General features: G+C 34.2%; 1 protein-coding gene across 1 annotated transcript; it reads right to left on the bottom strand.

Annotated features, from left to right (window-relative positions):
- Positions 1-5,509: 5,509 nt before the first annotated feature.
- Positions 5,510-14,588, bottom strand: LOC128551915 (uncharacterized; the record flags this gene model as incomplete). Its single annotated transcript, XM_053532870.1, has 6 exons — positions 5,510-5,610; positions 6,129-6,353; positions 6,528-6,935; positions 7,805-7,867; positions 8,157-8,759; positions 14,478-14,588. Coding segments are annotated over 6 exons (1,511 nt in total), but the record flags the coding sequence as incomplete, so codon positions are not given.
- Between the last annotated feature and the right edge of the window lie 707 nt (positions 14,589-15,295).

Here is a 15,295-nt window from a genome sequence, read left to right as displayed (position 1 = left end):
AGCTCCGACTGGTTTTGTGTACATTGTGTAGTTCTTTGGCCCCAGGACAGACCCTTGGGTACACTGTACTTCATTAGCACTGGTTGTGATAGCTCGCCATCTATGCATACGGTCTGGTAGCGGTCACTAAGGTATGACATCATCCATGCGAGTGGCTTGCCTGTAACACCAAAGTGACGTTCAAGGCGATGAATCAACGTCCCGTGGTCAATAGTGTCAAATGCTGCAGAGAGATCAAGCATCACAAGAATAGTCACATTGTTCTATCCAACGATTGAAGAATGTCATTTTGAACTTTTAATAGGGCGGTTTCGGTTGAGTGGAATTTTTTATAAGCAGATTGATTAACTTCATGAAGTTCGTTGTTCCTCAGATGATTTTCAATTCGAACATCTACCACTTTTTCTAAGATTTTTAGACAGAAACGGCAAGTTTGACACAGGTCTATAGTTTTTTTAGGACATTAGAATCTAGGCTTGGCTTTTTTAGAAGAGGTCTTATTCGTGAATGTTTGAACGCTTTGGGCACATACGCAGCATCTAGAGATGCATTCATAATTGTTGTTATCACTGGTGTTAGTTCGTCAAGACATTCTTTTAATAACCATGTTGGGATAGGATCTAGTTCGCATGATTTGTTCGCTGACTTTTTGATAATTGATTTCACTTCGTCTTCTGAGGCTTGAGTAAACTCTACATAATTGACACCTGTGTATTCAGTTTCTATGTCATCTAAATCAGATACAGATCAGATACGGTAGACTTCTGGTATGCGAGAATGCTGTTATGTCACTCTGATATATTTTATCCAAACTGTACAAAAGATTTATTGTGCATTTTGAATAAGTTCTAACACGGAGGATTGCGTAATGGCGGACAGGTTAAGGAACACTAATTTAGCATAGTTTACGTTAACACTAGCGTTGGTTTAAATTATACCGTGGCTGTAGTTTTGACATTTTGGTAGGAATAAAATGGGGAAGTGTTATTTAGATCCCATTACCGCACTTTATGTGCTTTTGAAGTTTTGTGACAGGTAAAATCTCTCTTGAAAAAAGTCTTTCCGTATTTATGTTATTACTGTATGTCAGTTTGAAGACAATCCATCAAAATGAGGTGAGGATTGACCGGACAACGTGTGACGGCACTATGAACACCATGCATTTTATATTAAATATAATTTGGGAGATAGATTTTACGTAATATAACCATAAAATGCAAATAAAACACTACATAGATAACTTGTATTAAATATAACAGCACGTTTAATGATATCTAATTTCTTTTTCGCGACGAAATGAGTATGGGCGTTTCTGACACTTAATGACTTAATCATAATTTTCACATCATTATAATTTAGATATAATTAATCAAGTATCTATGAAATTGCAAGGCTCACATTTTTTATAACTTTTAATGCGTGCATTTTTTTTTATTCCAGGTTGACACAAGAGTGTTTACTGGAATCAGAAAACGGACGCTATTTATTTTCACGATTAGAGAATATACTTATGTGTGAAGTTTCTACTAGTTTGATCAACAGATGCAGACAGACAGCCCGGATGAGCCATTCGTTCTCAGTGACATTCGTAAAAACAGATAAAAGCTTATACTTATTGAGATCTGGAAACTGAATATTTCCATGTGGTTCATCATTTGTAACCTGCTTACATATCGTGTTCCAGTACAGAAACCAACATGCGTCTTTTAAAGTACATCTTCGGACATTAGGAGGGTGTACTGCTCTTTTTAGAAGACGGCAAATCGAAAAGCCTATAGCGGTAATCAGCATTCATGGGAATAACGAAACATGTACAGACAATAGTAAAAGAAGTGATACTCAACTGATTTGTTGAGTCAACCGCGCAGAACTAAATGTGCGAATTGCTAGTTTTTCAATTAGAAATGAACATAATAATATTAACAAATGCTTGATGTTATTGATTACTCACATTTTAATTCTGCTTATTTCATTTGGACAAGAAATGAAAATGATTCATAACCGTTTGAAAAACTGATTTTAAAAGTATTTAAATTGAATAAAAAGTTGGTTTAATCTGACATGTCTCCAATTAATAACAATATGATTTTTTTCTCATACCCTGTCTTTGTCTTGCTTTTTTCTAACATACCGTATTCTGCTGTAGGTATCATCGACATTCATTTTGTCATCTTTCAATGTGTCCCATATACAAAATCAGTTCACATAAAAGAAAAATACGGGATTTGTATACTACACATGCATATACGGGAAAAGTCTGGTAAATGTATCTTTTAGAAATACTGGTCCGTTAATTCCCCGAATACGAAAACCAAATTCAGTCTAAATGTGACACAAATATGGAATCTGTATACTCTGCATATCTTGCCTAAACGGGGAAAATCCCTGCCCGTATATCAAAAACTACAGGTTCGTTTATCTCCGTATATCAGATGCAAATACATTCCGTATATGACACAAGTACGGGATCCGTATATTGCGTATACCATGCATATACGGGACTAGTCCGTAGCCCGTATAGTAAAAAATACAGTTTCGTATTTTCCCCGTATATGACACAAGTACGGGATCCGTATATTGCGTATACCATGCATATACGGGACTAGTCCGTAGCCCGTATATCAAAAAGTACAGTTTCGTATATGCCCCGTATATGATAAAAGTACGGGATCCGTATACTTAGAATATCATGCGTATACGGAAAAAATCCGAAGCCCGTATATTAGAAAATACAAGTCCGTATATGCCCGTATATTAGATGCAATCCAGTCCGTATATGACAAAAATACGGGATCGTATACTACGTATATCATGCGTATACGGAAAAAATCCGAAGCCCGTATATTAGAAATACAAGTCCGTATTGCCCCGTATATTAGATGCAATCACAGTCCGTATATGACAAAAATACGGGATCCGTATACTACGTATTTCGGAATATACAGGCCCGTATACGTGTTCCGTATATTCTAAAATACGGAAAGTATACGGGAAAATAGTCTCAAGACCCTTCGAATACATGAAAATGAAACTTATGTTAAAGCAGGACACGAATAAACACCATTTCTAGGGATTTTTTTTTAAAGTTCGTATATTGCATATATACGGGAAATATACATTTATGTATATTCGGCGTATACGGGATCCCGTATATGCATGACAAATATACGGACTTCCCGTATACTAGATGTTCCGAATACGGGATCGTATATTAGGTCCGTATATTTGTAATATACATCCCGTATACTCCCGTATTTTCGAAATATACGGGACCGTACACTTCCGTATATTGACCCTTTTTTCGCAGTGAAAGTAAAAAATACCTCATGATTTTATACTTCCTCTCAATTTCCTCTCTATTGTTACTTATTTTAAATAATTTTTACATTCACTTTGGTTACAGTTTTAATAGCGAAATATTTAATTGCATGTGATATTTCTTTCATTTAAAAGCTTTAGTTTTAATAAAGGGTATTCAAATGTGGTGAAAACAATTACTTTTCATAAAAGTACATGACGTCCAAAATTGGCCAGAAAAGTCGTTTTTCCATTTTTTGCAAATGAAAGAATTATTTCAAAGGATAGCTAAATGTTGAGGGTATCATTTATTTTTATGATATATGTAAAATTGATATCAATACTGTGTTCGGGTCAATTCAATTCGTTTAAAGGAAAAAATCAAAACAAACATATTTGATTTTTTCCTATTTTTTAAGGTTTTTTTCTTTAAAATTTTGTTCTAAAAAGGCTTGCAATTGAAAATGTGAGAAATTTATGACATCATGGAACAGCGTATTTTTTTAAAATTTCCCTTTTAATTATTTTGGAATATTTTGAAAGGGGAAAATATCGAAAAGCCCCGGTTGGTGTGTGTGTGTTTTGGTGGGGTTTGGTGTGTGTGTTTAAACATTTAAAAAAAATTTCCCTCATTTAGAAATAACTTAAAACAGGTTTTAAAGAAATAATGTACGAGAATTAAAAAATGAATTCATCACCCCCCGTACCTCCACTACCACCCCTCCACGTTCTCCCCACACCGCACCGTTTTGGCAGTAAAGGAAAGTAAGAAAATAGTTAAAAATTTGAATGGAACATTTTTTGAAATGATGTTACTAAAAACCTTTTTAGCTTCAGGCTTTTAACCCCCACCTACTCTTAAAATAGAGGACTTTTATCATTTTTACATATAAAAGCACCGTTAAAGTAGCGGGGAGATAAAAACCCCCAAAGTGCGGTTTTATTTTCTGTCAACATTGGGGGCCCATTCGAACTTTCTTCTTATTTCAAAAATTTATGACCTTTGTCACTAGTGCCAGTTTTCCGCAGTTATTGCAATATGTGAAGTCGATTGCTAATATAAAAAATTTAAAATCATTTAGCAAACCCCCCAAAATTTTCAGTAACTTTTCAAAATATTTAAAAATACTTCTGAATAAAACGATAGTTTTGAAAGTAACATCAAAATTTTAAAAGGCAAATTTTCTCTAAGATTTTGTCTTTGAGGGACTCTTGTCTTCCAGTTTCCCTGTGACACTATTGCTGATTTTTTCATATTAATGACAGATTGAGGAAAAATGAAACTTTAAAACGTATTTAATTTTCAGTTCAAAGGATCTTTTTTCCCGTACTGGGTATGACTAAAAAAGAACAAAATTTTTTAATAAATTTTTTTTGATTTCCCTATAAAATAAAAACAAACCAAGATTTAAAAAAAAAAACTTAAAGAAGTGTTCTCTGCCAATATTTTCCCTTCATTTTGGGTTGTTTGTCAGGGTAAGAACCCATCCCCCCCCGGGCATAAAAGCTTTTAACAGCTTTTTAAATTTTTATTATATGATGGTTAAATTTTTAATGGTAGTCATGTTGAAAATTTCTTTTCATCGTCAACAAATCTCAAAACCCTTTATAATGTGTCGATTGAAAACCCCCCTCCTCTCAAAAACCCTTAAAATTTTTTCGGTGAACATTTGCCCCTCTCGTCAATCCACAAAATTTAATTTGTAATCAGGCAGAAGTTACCCCCCCCCCGCCCTCGTCGATTGAACACCCCCAACCTTAAAATTTGGGAGTCAGGTAATCATACCCCCCCCTCCAAAGAAAAAAACCCACATCTTTAGGCCGGTTTTTTCAGGAAATTTTTATTCCTTTTCCCCCGTCAATAAAACATCACAAACTTTTGAGGGTTGTGGTGGGGGTATAGTCCCTCCGCCGACAAAAGAACTTTTAAACTTCCGATTGTTGTCTTTTGTAAGGTCACCCCCAGTCAATCGGACACCATAGCTTTAAAAATTGTTATTTGGAATTATAGTCCCTCCCTTTGTTAATTTAACACTCACAGCCGTTTGATCATTGTCCGGGGGGTTTGTTTACCCTGCAGTCAAACGAACACTCACAAAAGTTTAAAAAGAATGGTTGTCAGGGACTTATTTTAACTCCCCCTTTTTAATTTAACACGCACGCCGTTGCTTGCTGTAAGGGAGTATAGTCACCTCCGCCGTCAATCGAACACTCACAACCTATAGACAGGTTGTAAGGGGGTATTGTCACCTCGGCCGGCAATAGAACTATCAAAACCTTTAGACTGGTTGTCAGGGAGTATTGTCAACCTCGCTGACATTAGAACTATCAAAATCTTTAGATTGGTTGTCAGGGAGTATAGTCACCTCCGCCGACAATCGAACACTCACAACCTTTAGACTGGTTGTCAGGGAGTTACGTCATCTCCGTCGTCAATCGAACACTCACAACTTATGAACTGGTCTTTAGGGAGTAAAGTCCGCTTCTTTGTAAATTAAATACTGGCAACCTTTAGACATGTGTCAGGAAGTATTAGTTACCTCACTTGTCAATCAAACACTTTAAATCGTTAGATTGATTGTCATTGAGTATAGTCATTTCCCCTACCTATCGGGCACTCACAACCTTTAGATTGGTTTGTCAATGTTTGTTGTCCCGTGTCAAGCATACACTCACAATCCGTAGTTAAGGAGTATAGTCACCTCGGCCGTCAACTGAACACTAAAAACCTTTAGAACGGTAGCTTTGGAGTTTACAGTTAGCGAACGGACTTGTCTTAAAATTTTATATACGTGCACGCTATAAATAATTTATGGTAATGATTTATATACCTGCTTCCTTAATGGCTGCCTGTACCTGCTTTAAATTTACAGAAGGTGTAACTGTTACTTTTGTATTTAACTCATCGGATACAGCTTCTGATAATTCATTCAATTTATTTGAAGCTCCGCCAGTTTCAAACAGCGACCATATGTGTTCAATTCCTTGTACTGATTCAACCTTTATCGGCACTCGTATCGTGCGTTCATACTTCTTATTTTCCATTGTTTTCGCTCCTGCAAAATACACATGTTGTAAATAGAGCACGAGTCTAAGTACTATAAATCAATCTGCTTCTTCTGTACAATTGAACATTATGAGAAAATAAACTGCCGATGACGATTTCTTAAAAACCGAGTGGTCGCCAGCATGTTCATGACTGAAAAAAAAGATAAATTGTATCAACTCACTTAGTTCATCTAGCAGGTCCTTCATACATTCTAATGTAACTGTCGCATCAAGTCTAAATGGGTGGCTCACATCAGGAATAGCGGAACTCAGTGCAAGGGCAAGATCATTTAGAGAATCCAGGAAGCTTCTGCTCTCCAAATACTTCAGGATGTTTAATATACCTATATAAGTTGTACATCTAAATTTAAGAAGGATGCACTTGTGTTCTGCTAGTAGTATTTCCACATCAGACATGTTTTCAATGTCTTTAAGAATCTTGTCAACAACTCTGCGAATTCTCGGATAGTCATTTTCGTTTCCGACTTTCTTTATTGCTTTATTAATAACCCTTGTGATGATTCCTTCAGCAAAGTCTATATCCTTGCTTTCATTTACAGCTCCACTCAACTTTAGCTCGATATCTATCACTGAAAGAAAAAATATGGAACTGCACCATCCTTAGGTAGCTCTGCACGTTTGATAAACCGGAAGTGATGGCGTAATGTCATTTATTCGGAAAACGTAGAATAATGCCTGGATTCGGCGTACGGAAAGAAACGAAAATCAGTTGATGAATAAAGGACAACCCGTGAGTAAATGTATTAAAATTGCACTGTTACTATCTTTCTAAAGCGAAAATATGATATCAAAACATTTTACACGTTAAGTAATAATGTCTAAAAAATTAGCTTGAAATAGGCGGTTCACTTTAATAATAGCCAAATATCTCAAAAAGAAGTACACGGACCTTTACATTTCATTTCACCATTTTATAGGCAATATGTTTATTTACGATGGTGAGCATTTTTTTCCATAAAAATCTAGATGTAGAAAAATTTCGATTCGCGAAAATGTTATGAGAATTGCGTTTATCCAATAGACTCCCATTACTAAAAAGTGCATGAGGTAGATTTTTTTTCAAATCAATCTAGCAAAATATCAAGCACACGGCCTTTTCTTTTTAATTTGCTGAATTTTCTTAGTATATTTCGAAGTTTTGAAAAATCAGAGTTTAATCGAATTCTACATTGTAGAAAAAATTTCGATCCAAACGTGCCGAACAACCTTGAAATGTACTAAACATTGCTTATTTATCTGTTTTCATGTATTTGTTTTAACTAAAATTCTGTTGTACAAAAGACATGATTTTGCGTTATCCAGATTATTACTGTGGAAATGCTGTGGTAACAATATATTTATCGTGTTGGTTAAGTGATGCCAGAGCTATGCATCCGTAGACATCAAATATATTAACATATTTTCAATTCTAAATCTTTGTACATTTTTCTACGAATACCTTTTATAATCTTTTCACTTCGGTCTTCAGTCACACTGATTTTGTTTAATTTGTCCATTATGTCTGTGGAAAAAAAGTGCTGTGAAATATACGCTAATCTAATATTCAAACAACACCGTGTAGAATTAGGCGTAACGAGCTAATATTCTTTTAGTACAGAAAATAATACTGGATATTTACTAAAGTTTTAAGCAGTCATACATACATCAGTAGTCAATGTAAAACGTAGCTAAGACGGTTATTGGGTCATTGATGACATTTTTGTCAAAACACAATAACAATAATAAAATTTCGCAACGAAATAATCTTAATTCAAAATATACTGACAAAGATCATAAAAAAAGACAGATACCTTTTTTCATTTCAAAAATAAATTCGTGCTGGTTTCTTAATTTGTTCATTACAGCCTGCATCAAGTCTTCTGTATCTTCTATCTGTTTCGTAAGTTCTGCTTTTAATGATGGGCTGATAGGGCCAGTTGTGCATTCCTGAATGATTTTATAACAGTCGTCTTTGAGCTTTTCGCTTAACCGATTCGACAGTGAAGTGAGTGCATTTTGCAATTCTTTCCGGATTTCTTCGTATTGACCGGCACTTAGCGACGAAGAACAAGTATGAGCGTAAATCGTATCTCTCATAAATTTTAAAGACTTTAAGCCCTTTTTCTCATCGTCGTTAAGTGACTGATTAAAAACCGTCAGTGACACCGTTGTAAGCATGGCTAAATCCCATGTTTCTACGTCGGTTACTCCAGCATCTGGAAACAATTTCTCCCTCTGTTTCTTTACAAATATGTGCCTGAATTTTGTTTCGTGATTTTTTAGAAGTACATCAAGATTTCCCCCAGCCTTTCGTAGTTCTTTGTACAAAGTTTCTTTTGACATCAATCGCCCTCCTTTCAGAAGTAAAATGGAGGCTCTCAGAAAATACTCATCTTCCTCGGCAATCATGTCTTCTGTAATGGAAAAGCTCTTACTCTATATTTCAACAAAACAACGGAACTTTAGAGGTCCTATATAGCTCGTCTGAACAACGGAAACACCAGGAAAAAATATTAACATATGTAAAATTAAGGGCAAAGTCTAGAGAATTATTTCGTAAGGTCGGTGTTCTATGCACGTGCGCGATCTTGTCTGTAAAATCTCAAAGCGGCGCAATTACAAAAAGCTTGAAAGACACTACTTGTATTTGACCTATAATTGTGTTGGTGCGACGTTTAACCAAACAAAGCAATTTTATATAAAGTAATATAAAATACACCTTTTCCCACTAAATGCTTTTAACTGATTTATATACCTGATATATGAATGAAACGTGTTTAAGCTTAATGTTGTTTTACGATTAAAGCACAAATACCTTAATACAGAGTGGATCGAAATATTTCTTAAGCGCCTTAAAATTTGTTCATTTTATTTCTAGAAATAACATTTTGTCATTTTTTTTCAAGAAAATAAAGTCACATGCAGAACTTACTGGTAAATTCTTTTCTTCCTAAGTAAACACTATTGCAATTCAGTAAAATTTACAACCTGACAAAACAAATTTCTAATAGTTTTTAGAAAATGGTTGTATCTGTTGAAACATGCCACGTGCTATAAAATGTAACGCATATTTTGTAGAAATCCCGAGTATTTTATCAACTGTATTATTAAATATTGGATCATATTTCATTTTACAAAATGTAAAATGTAAAATATGAATGCATTTATTAAACACTTCATAATCAAATATGACCTTATTGTAATTTTTCAAAAGTCTATTGCAAAAGTAAAAACTAAGAAAAAAGATGAGAAACTAAACAATAAGACAAATGTAATATAGTTAATAATTAAACTATTGAATTGCGCATTCTCGTTTTATTTTTAGACTGTGTTAGAGCCCAACAGATAATCAAATAATGTAAACTGTTTTATTATAAATTGTTGATTGTATTTTAATTTTGAGTTAACGTCACACCAACACGATTGTTGGTCATATGGCGGCTTCAAAACTATTGATGGTTCAGGAGACCATGACGGATGTGCGCATAGAAAGATCCACCAACCTTCTGTAGGTCAGCTGGATCAAATGAAAGAATTTTACACCAAAAGCAAGGTTTCGAACCACAGCAGTATGTGGAAAGTTATTCGAAGTCAGCGAACCTAACTACTTTGACACGGAGGCCCCTTGACTGATTAATTGAATGATTAATTGACTGATCGATTAATTGTAGTTTCATTTATGTTAACGTTTAGAATTATGAACAGCATAATAGAATTAATCATATAGTAGCAGAATTAAACAGTTTGAACTGTGTAACTGCAACATGTTCGGGTGGTTTTAACTTCAGAACGGTATCTAAAATTTAAAAGTTCAATTAATGTTTAATATAGAATAAGTTCGGAATAGTATTGTAGATATCGGTTTGTATTGTGCTCATGGTAATGTGTTCTTTTATCTTTGTCTTACATTATGTTTGCCTAATATTTTTTGTATGAAAGGTCATTCTGGAGAAATGTTACAGATAACTGTGGTACACGCTGTTCTGATATCAATTTAATCTTGTTTGTTACAGTTTAGTTTATATATCAACGCCATTGTGAAACAGTGATAAAAGACATTGTGTCTGAAATCATTCGTCCTCCACCTCTGATAACTCACGTGGGTGAGTTGGCAGTTACTTGCGGAGAACAGGTTTGTACATGCGTATTAGGTTCTTAAAGATTGTTTATATATATATAGCATTATTGTGTTTTACATTACATGTCTTCTGTTGCCTTTACGTATGTTAGGGTTTCACCTGGCGGGGATAAATTTCATTTACACCGTCTTGTGACTTTGGAACATGTTGGAGGTAAGAGTGAGGTTAGGTGCACCATAAACCGGTTTAAACTCCCCAATGGTGGTTTTGCCACACACGGTTCCGGGGTGGTGCCCCACTGTGTTCCTGTATTTGTTTGTTTTGTCCTTGTGTGTTTAGTGTGTGTGCGTGTGCGTGTGTTGTTCGTGTGCGCCTTTAGGTAGGCTGCGTTTGTGGAACGTGGCTTTCCCTGTTGGATATTCTTTCTTTTTTCGTACTTGTATAGAATCTAGGAATACTGGTTAGATTAACTGCCCGCCGTTACATGACTGAAAAACCGTTGAAAAATGGCGTTGAACCCAAAACAAACAAAGTGGCTCCAAGTAGACAATAGATGCTTCCCATCGCAGAACTTCTTAATGAGCATCATCAAACTTCCAACTATTGAAGCAAGATTTCTTTAGTTCAATGTGATTAAGACAGCAGAAGTTACAATGGTAATGCATATTTTGATAAAGGAAATTTTCCCAGACTCTACAAATAGTTTACTACTTTAAATGTTGACAAAATATGGAAGAGTTCTATAATTGGGTCTGAGGATTATGTGAACAGAATAAGTTGGAAAACTTTTTATTATAAACTATCCTGCATCATCATATCACTGATATTTCCATTAGCTGAAGTTGTTCATCTATGAATAAAATCATCAGGTATAATATTCATGATTCGTGTACTAGTATCAGAAGTTAGTCTAAATGAATTTTCGATGTTAGTCAAATTAACATGTAATGATCCGCGATTCCGTAAAATGTCCCGTAAAGTAATGTTTTTGTTGGACATCCAAGTGCAGTGCATTCAATGTCGTGTACTTATAAAGCATGTGCTATTACTGCATGATGTAAACTTATACTACTCCATGGGTATTACTTACTTCGTTTTCTGAAATTGTGCAGAATAATTTGCAAAATGCATCATTAAAATTTCTTAGCCGGGTTTCATTGAATGAATTAGCACCAAAAAGCAGCCGTTCTCTTTCAATAATTTCCATTTTTGACGAAAGCTGTGAACCTCAAGTGAGATTCTTCTAAAAATAGCGGAAACTATGTTAAGGAACTACTTGAATTTTTTTCTAGGTCTGAATTGTCATTAACATCGAAAGCAGTAGCGACATTAAAGTGATCAGTTCAAAAATAGAGAAGTATTTAAGACTTTAGCGAATATTTCATGTACAATCCCGCTTTAACACTATATCCATTAAGACAAAAATTTCATACATTGATTGAGCTAAATTTCCACAGCTGAAGTGAGCATGATTGTAGGGAAGGAGGATGAGAGAAACACTGAATTGAAGAAATAAGAAAATTTGTGGTGTGGTAAGACAAAGGAATTAAGAACCCATATTCAATTATGTTGTCTCATTTCTCATACACAAGCAGCTTCGTGGTATAATGCTTTGATGTGTATTTTGCGCTGAGTGGAATTTATAATATGACAGATATATTAAAAGAAAATGAGGAAGTTAAAACACACGTGATACGAAATTCAAACAGGCGACAATAGTCTAGCATTTCAAAGAGTATGTATACTATTGCTGGGTATTCCAAGTTTAATCCATTCAGACGAGTAAAAGCTTTAAAGTATAAAAGTATTACATTTCAAGACTTTAAGTTCAGTTTTTAATGTCGCTCATTTTGTAAACACCATAAAGTTACTGCTTACATTGAACACCACGTTAGTTTCACATTACTGAAGAAATATTCTTACTATTCAAAAACGGATATAGTTGTAAAATGGATGAAGTGATATTCTTGCATTAATACATTTTCTCGAATTCGTAATACATGTATGTTACTATTGAACACAATGTTGTTTCTAAACATGCAAGAAATTTCACCAGTACAAAAGGGTTTTAATTAATATTTGGACACTTCACGATACAGCTTTATGCTCATTGGTAAATATTTCATTGCAACAAATGTTCTATTTTAGATTTGTTAAGTCCGGAATAATGATTTTATTTCCCCCAATACACGCCAGCCGTTTTCAAATACATATGTATGTCGATAGTTTGAAAATCATTGCACGTAAGTATTATGAATTTAGTCATTTTATTTGTGGATATACTAAAGTCGTATTATTCAGTCTGATGTTTACTTCAAAATTGACCTTTCCCACAAAGGCCATTCGGTTGTTAGTAAAGATTTTCTATTAGCAAAACTAAGGGGTGTATGATGTCTCTTTATATATATAGATAAAATGACTTATTCTGTAATCAAATGCGGTCTACCGATAGTTAAATATATATCAGTCTACGAACAATCTTTGTCATAGGTCATTAACATGTAAATTTACTGGTCGACAAAAACACACGTGGACATTTTTTGCTTCATTAAAAGTATTCTGATAATACTGTGGTCTTAAATAACTGGGGATCAACCATGTTTTTGATATAAAGTGACATCTGGATAATTATAATAAAAATAAGTACCTGTTTCCTAAACATTGCCTTTACACACTTAAATTGTGGCTTAAAATTATAAAATTGAACATTAAACTATCATGGAAACAGAGATTTTTCAGCAACTGTGGACACTATGCACGGGTATGCAAAGTATTCGTTTCAACAAGATATGAATGCTCTTTAACAACAATATAACGTTCAATTGAAAAATACTGCAGTTACAATGATTGAAATGAAACGCAACAATTCACATACCTGATCGCAACAAGAATAAAAAACGATCGAAGGAACACAACGAAATTACACCTAGAATTTGAGCTGCTAAATTATAACTAAACGCGCCATATTCCACAACATTTTACTTGTCATGTATCTTTATAGTGTTTTCATGTTTTAAGTAATTTAAATATATAAGAAATAAACTCTCAGTGTACCTTAAATATTTACGACACATATTTTCGAAACAAAATTTATCTATGACTTGGGATAAAGAACCTATTATGTTAAAATATTTCATATATCTCTGAAAAATGTACAGGCGACCTTTTCTCCAGCCAAATTACAGATCTGCCTTAAAGGTGTGAAAGTGAAAGTGGACTGTTATATTTAACCTAAAAATCAGGAAAACAAATACCGCATTCAAAAGTACAATTACCTATACAGCACTGCACACTGAAATGTATGCAAACAAAGAAAACATATGCAACATATGCAAAAATAACTTATGGATGGAATCACTAAAACACTGATGTAACAACAAATTCAAACATACACGAAGTCTAGAAGATTTTAAGACCGTTTATTACAGTTTATGAAGTGATCCAGGTAATTTGATTATTAACTGGTCTTGTAAAGAAGTTAATGAAGCGTAACTGTTCAAAGCAGTTTCCTGATTGGTTGGAATAAAAAGCGATGTTGGAAATCCTTTTATTTCAAGAATTGAACTTGACGATTTGTTTGTCAGATCTTGCCTGAGTCAGATCATGTACTTCAGTCAAATTGGAAGATATGATAATATTAAAAAAAAAACTACAGTTTAATTAGCTGAAACCAGAAAGGAAGACTGCTTCTTTGAAGTTTATTTAGAATTGCGTTTACATAAATAATTTTGCATTGTTGCTTTGATTATAGCTTGATAAATGTGACTTTAAGATAACATAAACCTTGAAGAAAAAGTGGGCTACACATGAATGAAAAACAAAACCACACTCAATTAAGTCACACATCATACTCTTTTAGGATGACATGTATTTCCTAAAATTAGGGAGACCATATATAAGGGTGATAAAAAATAAAATAATTTCATTTTTTTGTATGCTGGAAGAGATTCGATTTTTTTTGTACACTTGCAAGAAGTAATAAGTTATATCTAAGCCTTAACGTCTCATCAGCCTAGTTGTCTCCTCTACTAGAAATCTAAGTTGAAGTCATACCTTCATGTTGTGCAGTTGAATGTTTCACAACGCTTGGCGTAGACTGATTCAATTTTAAATTTGCGGAAGATTGTACTTGTGGATTACCCTCATTGTCCGAGTTGTCTGAAGCTGTGAAATGTAGAAAGTAAACGAATTTGCAAAACAGAACGTGGTTTTAAATTAAGCGTTGTCCTTCGTTTTTTCTCGTATGCTTGGCTTTAATTAATGTCTGAGTCAGTCATAAATTTTTAAAGCTTCTTTGTGTTGTGGGTTAAAATACCTACGCATTTTACAAACATGAAAAGTATTCAGTATGTTTTTCATTGGGACACATCGAAATATTGATTAAAACGGAACAATCTCATAAGAAGCGCGAAAACAAACGTCCCACTTTTGGTAAAGTATTTGCTATGAACTTATGCTGAAAGCATTTAGAGTTGTTGTTATGATACCAAATTCATATAGTGCCATTTTCACGAGAGAAACAGTTGAAGATAATTTACACACATATACGCAACCAAACGCAGTCACATATTGAGTTATACAAGTACAAAATTCATAGCCTACGTACTCAAATATAGAGCGATCTGACCAGACGAGAAATGTTTTGAAAACAGAAATGTCAGTCTAGCTTAACCTAGACCTTTGCAAATAAACAGTCTGATTCTTTAACGTGCATAGTATAGAGCTCCGATACAAGCGAAACCCTCTTTCCATGAAGAAACAGCCCTAGCCTGTAGACGAATGGGAGATACCAAAGAGCATCACCTGGTTTACTACGTGATATCACTAGTGATGTTAAAGTTTATTTGAAGCTTTTCTGCATTTTATTATTG

This window comes from Mercenaria mercenaria, unplaced genomic scaffold, assembly GCF_021730395.1.
Source record: "Mercenaria mercenaria strain notata unplaced genomic scaffold, MADL_Memer_1 contig_1829, whole genome shotgun sequence".
Classification (NCBI taxonomy): domain Eukaryota; kingdom Metazoa; phylum Mollusca; class Bivalvia; order Venerida; family Veneridae; genus Mercenaria; species Mercenaria mercenaria.
The sequence above is the reverse complement of the archived record's forward strand: the minus strand, read 5'-3'. Positions and strand labels throughout refer to the sequence as shown.